Below are 10,961 nucleotides of genomic sequence, written 5' to 3'. Positions count from 1 at the left end.
GTGGGGTACCTGTTACCTGGATGTGTAGCCTTTTTCTTTTTGCGCATAATTTTTTTTAATTGCAGCTAAAATGTTTGCCAATGTGCAATTTTGCACATACCTGAAAAAGGATTTCGAGCCCTGAGTACGCAAAGGAAATCATACAGTAAGGAATACATGAAGCCAGAAATCCTGGCACTGCGCCTGCGCTAAACCTTGATGCTGCGCGGTTTCCGTTTAATGTTTGGTCGACAAATAATTTTTCCTTTGCAGACGAATTCTTTTTAGACACGAAGTTTAAAAAACTACAGACGGGATGTTTCCTTACATATGCAAATACGTTTTGCCGAGGTGTTATGTACAAACATTACGGGTTTGGCGCAGGCGCAGTAAACGCTTTACCAAGGTGTTATGTACAAACATTACAGGTTTGGCGCAGGCGCAGTAAGTTCTGCTGACGTGCTGAATGAACACATGTTAACCAGACGTTGCCTTGCTAACATAATCGGAAGTTGATGTGTGATGTTTACTATCAACAGCAGCTCACCGATATTCAAGTATACAAGTTTACCATGTACATCGATTTTGATGAAGGTTATGGATTGATGTAAATTGATTTAACGCCATTTGAACACATTTTACTTCATAATTACCAATATCTCAACTCATACATTACTTTCTTTTAAAACAAATAACATCTTGGGTATACATAATCCTTATCAGGTGCATAATACCGGTATCTCAACCATCAACTGAAGATGTTGTTGCTTTCAATTTGGAATGAACAAAAAGGCTTTCTTAGTCTGACAGTTACCTTTTGTACATGTTAACCAACATACTTGTTATGTTATGATTCTGTAATTATGATGGTTGAAATACAAGTAGACCTGAGTGCTACAAACGGGCAACATGGTGACGGGATATCAGACAACTGTCATCATTGAGTAACCATGATGCCAACTAGTACCTCAATTCATAACTAATGAATTGATTAGATTAAATCATAAGAATGGATTAAGAACACCCTAAAGCCCGTGTCATAACAAGGTAATCACACCATCGAATAGCGTAAGTTGGTTCATGGTTTAGATCTTGCATGCGCAGTGTAAAATGTTAAAGGCTTTTGAGACGTAACAAGACACTCCTGGACATGGTATCGGATTTAGTGTAGACAAGAACTGACTACAATTTACATCGATCACAGTAAGAGATCCAAATACACACAAAAACAGTTACTCAGTGACTAAATAAAAAATCAGAAGATGCTACTGGAATAGTCTGACAGTTTTCAAAACTATCCAGTTGCTTGAGAAACTGCTTACTTGTGTGAAACAAAGTTCTTTGTTCGCAACCACTTTTTAACAACAACATCGAAACGTCGGCTCTTGTTAATAAAAAAAAAGGTGTAAATAAACAATTTTGCTATTCATTCAGTTTCCACCTGGATCAAATTCACGAATATTTGCATTTGTGTTTTTAGGTTAGTGGTCTTTAACTTTGACCTCGTGCATGCGCAGTTCAAACCATGAACATGATTATTGTTTACAGACATGAAGTTCACGGCCAGGTTGTAAAGAAAACGCCGAAACAAAATAACAAAGGTATGAACCAGCTACGACCGGGTTCCTATTGTACAAAGTATATTCATATATTCTTAAGTTTTCCTACATACAATGCAGGGACATGTTAAACACGTTCGTATAAATGAATTTTATAGTCTGTTTCTTTGATGCGATTTATCGGTAGTAACTTTGGATACAATTGTTAGCCAGATATTGTTAAATTGACCAAACGTTAAGTCCACTTCAAAAAATGCCCCAGTTATTAGATAATCAGGAAATAATGTTTGTGCGCGGTTGTCCCAACATTGTATTGCAGTTGCCGTCTTACCTATTGAATCTGAAACAACCCAACGTTCTTAGTCATTATATTTTGGTATTAATAGGCAGACAATTTTAACTCATATTGTACACGTTGTCCCGAGTATACATGTACACTGTACTTTGGCTGTTGTTTTCAGCTTGAATGTCATCATGTTGGACAAAGGTACAGACAATACTGTTCAGTTTGTGTGATATATATTAGGTCAAACACGATAGTTCTTTCAACCGTGATTTCAACATCCTGAGAGTTTTTTATTTAGTCTCGACACTTGAAGGAAAGACGCTATTTGTATAACATAGGGAACTCTGTCTAAACGAGAGAAAAACAGGTGGACGTTTACTCTGGTATAGTCATGAACAAAAGGTTGTATCAGACTCAACGGGCTTATATATAATTACTATACTCTACATTATCATTTCTAGGATACCAACTCTGTGAAGTGTCTTTACCAATTAAACGACGTCGGTAGAAAAAAGGGGAGATGACATATGGAAAAAAAAGTCGCTATTGTGTCGTTCTCGAGTTGAACAAGCATAGTGTTCTACTACACAAAATGTAAATGTGGAAAGACACTGAATTCCTAGAAATGAGATAAACGAGTAAACGGCGGCCCTTACTGGATCTCGGACGAGTTTCTTCAGTCTTGAAGAGCTTGGCAGATTTCCTACACGCCTGCAGAGAGGAGAAAAGCATTGAACGTCAAAAACCTTATTTTGTAGAAACTTTAACCCTATCTAGACGGGGGGGGGGGCTAAAAGTGCCTGCGCCAACTTTGATGTCACGTAGCGTCCGAACGGCTAGTGCTAAAATGGCCAAACTTCGTGACTTTTATTGTTGGTAAAAAAATTCTGTATCGTTGGAATAAGATAAGAATTTTTGTGTTGCCATGGCAACGGGTTTCTGACAGGCATTTTTTGCTAAATTTAGTAATTTTTCTTTCAACAATATCATTTTATGGGTTTTATGTCAAGTTACACATTGTTTCTAATATTGATAACATTCAATATGGTTTTATGTGAATTTTATCATGAAAAATGCATAATTTATATGCATAAAAAATCCTAAAACCACATCATTAGAAAAGGTATATACAGGTTATTTTCCTTAAAATTTCACCAACATTTCCATTTCTTTCTACAAAAAAGGTTCATATGAACGTCTTTATTCTGTTTACAATGTATTTTAGGCTGTATCCTGTAAAAAAACTATTTTTGAAAATTGTAGATTGATGGTACAAGATGGCGGATAGCTTAAATGTGCATAACGTCATTTCATAACGTCACCGGTGTTGTTGTGGGCATTAAAAGACTTAGTACACCCTAAAATTCGGTCATAAACACTTTTGGTAATTAAAAGTTATGTTGTATACCATTTAGTTGCAAAAAATAACCTATCTAGGCGGTTTTTGGCCGATAAAATCACATTAATGACGTCATATTACGTCATAACGACCTAAAAATTATAGTTGTGGAAAATGTGTACTAGTACACTATTATCTAAAAATTTGGTGGTCATACGACATACCGCGGTTCGCGAGTTCTGAGGGGGGGGGGGTCGAATGAGCATCCCCCCCGTCCCACCAAGTCAAAAAAAGCCCGGTCTAGATAGGGTTATGGAGTTTCAAGTAGTCGGGACAAGTAGGATGCATATGACCTTCAAAACTGCTAAACACAACGAAACAAAGCCGTGTGAGGGACAAAGCTGTATATATAGGGACGAGGCTTACCGAAGACTTTCACCTCGCACAGGGTCAGGGTGCGGCTGGTTCCTTGCAGAGCTACCCCGACGTACCGGCCCTGCAGACCATTGCACGGCACGGATTTGTAGTCCCCTGATATGGACTGTTCGCCGTCACAGGATGGGTTACTGGCTACGCTCGTACTGTGACCGACGTGCACATAGAAAGGGTTTAGCCTCTCGCTGCAGCACTCGTCGACACGGTCGTACACATCGACGGTGAAGATTGTACGGGTACTGCCCAGATCCACCCGCCACCATGGGTTGCTTTGTTCGTTTATTGTATGTGTGCACGACATACTCCATAAAATGCCGTTTGTGTTCCCATCCACAGCTAGTGAGGATGTTAGGCCATAGCCGGTGCTTGATTGTGATGTGTTTCGCCCCCTCGCAAGGTTAGTAACTCCTACATAAAAGGATAAGTATCTCTTTTATTAACTAGGAGACATAGTCACCCGGGCATTTCGGCTGTGCAACTTAGTGACGTTTATGTGAAGTCTGAAAGCTTTGAACATTATGGATTATATACGACCATAAACTGGTGATTCTGTTGCCCTGAGTACCTGAACGGGTACGCTCATATCCCCACACGAGGCGTGCATGTGGTGAAAAAAAGAGGACTCGAGACAGTTACTACAGTTGAAGAGTCGACATGATTGTTGTCTAAAAATTTTTATTTCATATCTGCACAAGAGTTGGATACCATTTAACGGAGGACAGCTGACCACCTGTGTATAATGCTTGAAAACTATCATCAGTTTGCAGCTTAAGAATGTGGAAATCGCCTCACGGCTCTCCCCTAGAAGTCTTTAGCAGCAGTTTGAGAAATTCTCTGCCAGTAGACTGACTGACTCTGACTAATTTCTGACTACTTGTGAGACATAACATTTCCTTACCCACATACTCAATGGAAAATCCTTGACCGTTAACTAAAGAGTCGGAGATGAAGACAAGGTGCCTGGTCTTTCCACTGGCCACGACCGGCGGTGGAATTGTTTTGCCGCAGAATTTGCCGAGCTGTGTGCCGCTGGAGTTGGCGCCGTCATACACCGTCAGGTAGTCGTAAGCACACGTGCTATGTCCCTGTATGTCGATACTTGTAAACCTACAAGAGGTTAACGTTCAACATCAGTGTAACATGACAAAGGGCTTGCCATGATTATCGTGAAATGATCATATGATGCTGCTGCATGCATGAGAAAAAAGCCAAAAGTACTTAGGGCCATGTTAATATGATTATACGGATGACATCCACGCGTGCATGAATTTTAGGCTGTTTCCAAGAAAAAAGTTTTCAACCATGCTCAATAGTACGAGACAGTTGCAAAACGACCAAAAATATACCGCAAGTTGCAAAAAAATGGAAAACGATACCTATGTCATACTCATAGATTGCTTAAATCAAACTGAAAAGACGAACATGTAAAGAAATAAATTTAAAGACTAGATCTTTTGCCATACTTTGCTCTGTGTCATTTGTTCAACCACCATAACCACGAAGATTTCATAATGAACAACGTTTTTTTCCAAACTCTTATTATTCGCACCAGTTTGGGAGTTCCCAAAGGATGTCATTCATAAAATCAAATCAACATGGCCTAAATAGAATAAAATGAACATTCAGTAATATTGCTACTTAATGCTTGTTTGTAAGTTTACAGGGGCAATTGTCTCCATACCATTGGTTGTCTCAGAATTGTGTTGATTGTTTTACTAACTTAAAGTTTCACACAAAAGCTTAAAACAAACTGGCTAAGGTTTACATATAACCACCAAATAGAGGACGTACTTTTAATTTAAAACTGCTACTTGTTATAAACAGGACTGAAAGGCTATGGGACCAACTTCAAAGGAGTATTAAAGACTAACAGACCTGATGGCGGCCCTTCCCCTGCTGACAGTTATCGTCCAGGAACACCGGAGGTTGTCTTTGTACCTGTTCGGGTAACCAGGGGAGGTGATTGTGCCGGAGTCTCCGGTCAGTATGGCAGGATCCTGACAGATGGCCGGTGGTGTAACCGATTCTGTTAAGATTATCAAGAGAGTTTTTTAATCATGGGCCATGATACGACAAGGGCCTCGCTTAATCACGTACATCGAGTACTCTGGAGTACCGTGATTAGCGAGAACTTCGCCTGAGAATACGCGACCAGGCCTGCAAAGCGACTAGGGTCGTCAACGGGCTATGCCTGCGTCCCACTCCCTTCAAACCATACCCAGGTCCGTGTGTTTGATTTGAATTTGGTGATTCGTACTTGCTTAGACGACAAGATACTTGTTTAAATGATTAAATTAAACGAAAGCTAGGGCTCGCCTGTAACTTAACGAAATGTTTTCAGAGAACGCCGTGGCTATTTACACTCTCGGTGTGGATCTAAGGGACAGAAAAATTCTAATATCCACTCCGGAATACTAGTTTCCGTGGCAGGTCCGAAACATGGGTTTTAGTGTGTGTTTGAGGCTTCAGGGGGTTTCAAGTTTAACTTAGTGGATGTCGAAAAGGCTGACAATCACAAAAAAGACACGAAAATGCCCCTTCCCCCATGTTCGAAAACACATGTTTTGACCTGCGACCAGAACGCCATCAAAACAGAGCTCCCGACAGGGATTTTCCGATGCCACCATTCGTCTCTCGCGCCGAAGCCGACATGTCTGCCCCGTCGTGCATGAAGCTTGGGGACGAATTTTCAACATGGACTGACTTTAAGCAGCTCTGGAGGAGCTTCGGAAATACACGTCGAGTTCAGTAAAGCTACGGTCACAACCCGCCGTGCGTGCTTTTTGTCCGTACGTTTTTTGGGAGGCTACGTCTGCTACGTTTTTTCTGAAAACATGGGGAATGAGTGGCATCGACGCACGTCACTCGCACGGTTTCGCAAGGTGTAAAAGTGTGGTCTGCACGCCACGTCTGGCCCTGAGCGGTTGTGTGCATCGTACGTTGCGCAAGTGTTAAGTGAGTTGTACGTGCCTACAACGTACGATCTCTGTGTGATTGCAACTTTACCATAAGGAGGCCGTACTCCCACGTGTTTCTTCCATACGGCACGTACGGGGCACGCGCGTTGCTCGTACTCGCACGCACGGGTGGTGAATCCGTAGACCGCAAGCAGAAAAAGTTTTCATGCACTGAAAGTTCTACGGCATGTCTGCGTGCTCCAAAATCCGTAGGATTCCGTACGGAGGCAGTACTCACCTCGCACGGATGCCCTACGTTTAACCACGTTTGCACGTAGACAGCACGCAGAAGCACATACGGCGGGTTGTGACCGTAGCTTAACTGAGTAAGGTGTTAAGCAAAACGGTTGAAACTGGAAGCCGTAATTTGCCGGAAAACGTTGAAAAGTTGCCATGTTCCCATATGTACATAGCGGCAAAGTTTGGCTGCATACATTACGGCAAGACGCGCTCAAGAGGCTCGGGAATGAGCACGAATCAGTCTGAGACAGTAGAAATCAATAAATACACAATGAATATACATATCCACACCGAGAGTGGATATTATCTTAATCCTCTTCGCTCCCCGTGGAGCATAATGTGCTGACAAACTTCCCCCAGCCACTCCGGTCCTGGGCTAGCCAGCCGATCTTATACCAGGTCTTCTTGGCTGTTTTCATCTCTGCTTCCACACTCCTTCTCCATGTCCCTAGGGGACGGCCTCTGTTGCGCTTTCGTTGCTTTTTCATCTGAGGGCGACATGCGAATGTATATTTTTCCCATTCGCAAGATGTGCCATACGAGTAGCCATTTTCAACACCTGTGTTTCACTCCTGTCACGATGTTCTGTGAGTCTACTGACTTCCTTGTTTGTGACTTTCTGCTCCCAGTGTATACTTAAAATCCTTTGAAGGCTCTAAGGCGGCTCTCGATCTTCTTGTTTGTCCTCCAGGTTTCCGCTGCATAAAGAAGGACCGAGCGAACATTCGAGTTGTACATCCTAAGTTTGGTCTTCCGTTCCGTGCAGATGACTTAGTTTAGTGAAAGATTGTGCTGCTGAAGCCCAGTCTGGTGGAAACTTCCTTCTGAAAGTTGCTATCTGCTGAAATGTAACTGCCAAGGTATTTGAAGTCCTGTACGTCTTCTAATTCTTGACCACTTATGCTGGTTTTTGCTGTGGTCCACCCTGTTTGACTTTTCCTGGATGTCCATCTGGGTGTGTGACAGCAAGGTGATGTCATCAGTCCTCCAGCCTAGCTGAGAGCCCTCATACCAGCCCTCTCGGATCACCGTGGTCAAATACGTTCCCCAACAGCCATCACGCCACGTACTAAATCGACCTTGTTTCGAACGCTTTTTTTTTCTTTTTTTTCTTTTTTTTTTATGTCCGAAGAATTTTATTCAAGAAATATGAAACAATTCAAATACAAAGAGAACATGGGTAACAATAAACTACATAAAAACCAAAGACACGTTCAGTCGTGGTTGACTAAAAGTAAGAACCAAGATGGCAAGAATAACTTATGTAAAATGTGGCAAAACAGGTTAAATATGCATAACACAGCAAAAATGAATAATTAATCTGAACATAAAGTTCCCCACTTACCCCGATGCTTCTCCAGCTTCCCTCTCCGAGATGAAATAAGAAACTCAGTCTTTTGGTAAAAGGACACTAATTTTTAAAGGACTGAAAATGTAGACTTTTATATCGCCTAGAGCGAAAGATAAAGATTTTACCCAGTAAAATAATTAAATTCTTTAAAGAGGACGCATTTACAGATAAGTCACCAAAAATAATCACCAAAGGCGTTAATTCTACATTTAGACCAATTTCTTGGGTTAACCATTTTTCTATTTCAAACCAAAAAGGGATGACATGAACACACTCCCAGAAAACATGTATATAAGATTCTTCATCCTGATCACAAAAGGAGCAGGAATTTGACTCAATCAAATTCCAGGTTCGAAGAATTTTGTTGCACGGTAAGAACTTGTTTATTAAACGATACTGAAAATACCTCAAACTTGGATCAATGGAAGCTTTTAAGATATTTATAAAGACTGACTTCCAGGGTACCGGTGTATCAAAAAAGTCAAACCAAGAAAGTCTAACTTTGTAAGCAACAGTAATTTGATTATAATACACAATAAAATACTTATATATAGATTTGTTTATCTTCACATTCTTTAAGCAATCATGGTTCTTTTGAAAAATCAAACATACTAAATTCTTTGTATGTTCCGTAGCAAGTAAATTTTTCCATTTAAAAGGAATGGCAGCAATTATTTGCTGATACTTTAGCGGGTCACAAAGGTTTGTGTACATTAGACAAAATTCATCATAAGACATCAGGTGGCCGTCAGTAGATAATAAGTCATTCTGTTTAATAGTGAAAAAGAGAAAGTAGTCTAATCTGCTGGCCTGAAGCCCGCGCCGCCAGGTGTAACGGACAGAATTAGGGTCACGATGGTCAAAAAGGCCATCAAAAATCCTCACTTGGAAATCATTAATATTAATGAGAAATCGGTGTCAATCAGTCATTTCACTATTGGCAACAATAGCTGATTGGTTCACGCTATAGCGGGCGGGGCCTTGGCATGTTTTGGTGATACTTCGAGTCGCTGTTTTTTCCCCGCGATCTTGTCCTTTCATATGCGCGCCTTTCCCCGCCCCTATTGTTCTTTAATTCACACAATTAACAATGCCCCAACACTCATTCAAGCCATGTTTAATTTCCTTATGCCACCAACAATAATTTGCAACCGTGATACAATTTGTCTTATTTCGTAATTCAACACACTAAAAAAATTCTACAGATATTAAAGTTCCCCGGGTCTAATCGGCCTTGATCGCGCTACTGCATACTTCAGACGGCACGGAACGCGCCGGCACCGGCTGCATGACAGAACATCTAGAATATGTCTAAAAAATTCCAGCCTGGACTCGAGTGATTATTCAAGAACATCTACCAAAAACACACTACATACGATTCAGATACATTCCTATACATGTATTCTTGTTGTACCTGTTACTGAACGAGGTTTACGGCGCGGAAACAGCACAGAAGGCATGATTGTTTGGCCGGCGTGCCGAGTACTTCGTCTAATACGGGGAATACATCGTAACGTTCTAGAGTCAAATGATAGACCGTACTAAAAACATAACCGTACTAAGAAGATTTTAGAAATAGTAGAAGTATAATAGTAAATCATTGTAGAAGAAAGTCGGCTGAAGCCAGAGTTTTTTCACAACATATCTGGATTAGACCGGTTCCCTCCCTTTTCCTTTGTTTACAAACCGACGCCATTTGTGTCACAGTTTATAAACCCACGTTTATAGCCCCACGTTTTTTTTTCAATTCGTGTAGCTAAGGAGGTTATACACCTACCTGCATTTCAAATCCCAAATAACACATTCAAGGCAATGTTCAGCTTTCTATCTCTAGCAACCATTTTTGTCGATCACTGTCGATGCTATGTTTCAGTTACTCGCGCGTGCCGACACAAAGCTTTTGTGATTTTTGTCAAAATTATTTCTTCAAACCATGGAGCCTCAGGGTTTCTGAAGCGCCAAACGTCGTGTAAATAGAATTTTCCTTTTAATTCAGAAATCGCTTGAAGCGCATTGGGGTGGTAATTATGCAAACGGCTACCTGATCTGTCCATGGAAGTATTTTGTACAGTGTTAAAATCCCCTACTACAACTAGACTTTCAAAACTTATCTCAAATGTGTCTATTTCATCCTCTAACTCTTGGAAGAAAGAAGGAGAATCATTGTTTGGGGCGTATAAATTGACCAAACAGAAGCGAAAATTATCAACTTGAATATCAAGAATTACCCACCTCCCACTTTCATCAGTTTTTATCTGATGAATCTGAGAGCAGGAGTTGCTTTTTATCAGAATAGATGTCCCAGATGTCCCGTGAGAAAAATAAATTTGGCCCCCCCATTCGTTCTTCCATGTGGTTTCATCCTTAGCCGTGGAATGTGTCTCTTGAATACAGTAAATATGGTGCGGTTTATCTCTTAACCAAGTGAAAAGTCCTCTACGTTTATAGAAATTCCCCAGTCCGTTACAATTATAACTACCAATGAGACATTCTACCTTGGTCATGTTTTCTGGGAGAAGAAAAGTCTCGGAGAGAGAAGCTGGGAGACGCCATCGGGGCACTGGATACTCGTTGATGTGGATGATAATCTATAAGAAGAATAAACTAAGGGAACAATAGATAATGAAATATATAACATTAGCAAAATGATAAGCAAACAAAATAACTGATAATAGAACTAATGCAAACAGGAAGCATAGGTCGAGTACTAGTACTCATACAAACTGAATAAATTAAATATAATGATAGTTCAAAATGAACTGAGTATAGATAAACACAATTCAAATGGCATGATAATGAAAGCGAAGGCCTTATA

The 10,961-nt window shown here is 40.7% G+C and overlaps 2 protein-coding genes across 2 annotated transcripts; both read right to left on the bottom strand.

The window, feature by feature from the left end:
- Positions 1 to 2,527: 2,527 nt before the first annotated feature.
- LOC109472773 (fucolectin-like) lies at positions 2,528 to 3,899 on the bottom strand. The gene is made up of 2 exons (XM_019772628.1): positions 3,590 to 3,899; positions 2,528 to 2,535 (listed from the first exon to the last, which is right to left on the bottom strand). Exons 1-2 carry the CDS (start codon positions 3,897 to 3,899, stop codon positions 2,528 to 2,530), a joined length of 318 nt encoding a protein of 105 aa, XP_019628187.1.
- A 487-nt stretch (positions 3,900 to 4,386) lies between these two features.
- Positions 4,387 to 10,699, bottom strand: LOC109472772 (procollagen C-endopeptidase enhancer 1-like). The gene is made up of 3 exons (XM_019772627.1): positions 10,642 to 10,699; positions 5,474 to 5,624; positions 4,387 to 4,705 (listed from the first exon to the last, which is right to left on the bottom strand). Exons 1-3 carry the CDS (start codon positions 10,697 to 10,699, stop codon positions 4,387 to 4,389), a joined length of 528 nt encoding a protein of 175 aa, XP_019628186.1.
- Between the last annotated feature and the right edge of the window lie 262 nt (positions 10,700 to 10,961).

This window comes from Branchiostoma belcheri, unplaced genomic scaffold (assembly GCF_001625305.1).
Source record: "Branchiostoma belcheri isolate BF01 breed outbred unplaced genomic scaffold, Haploidv18h27 scaffold281, whole genome shotgun sequence".
Taxonomy (NCBI): Eukaryota; Metazoa; Chordata; class Leptocardii; order Amphioxiformes; family Branchiostomatidae; genus Branchiostoma; species Branchiostoma belcheri.
The sequence above is the reverse complement of the archived record's forward strand: the minus strand, read 5'-3'. Positions and strand labels throughout refer to the sequence as shown.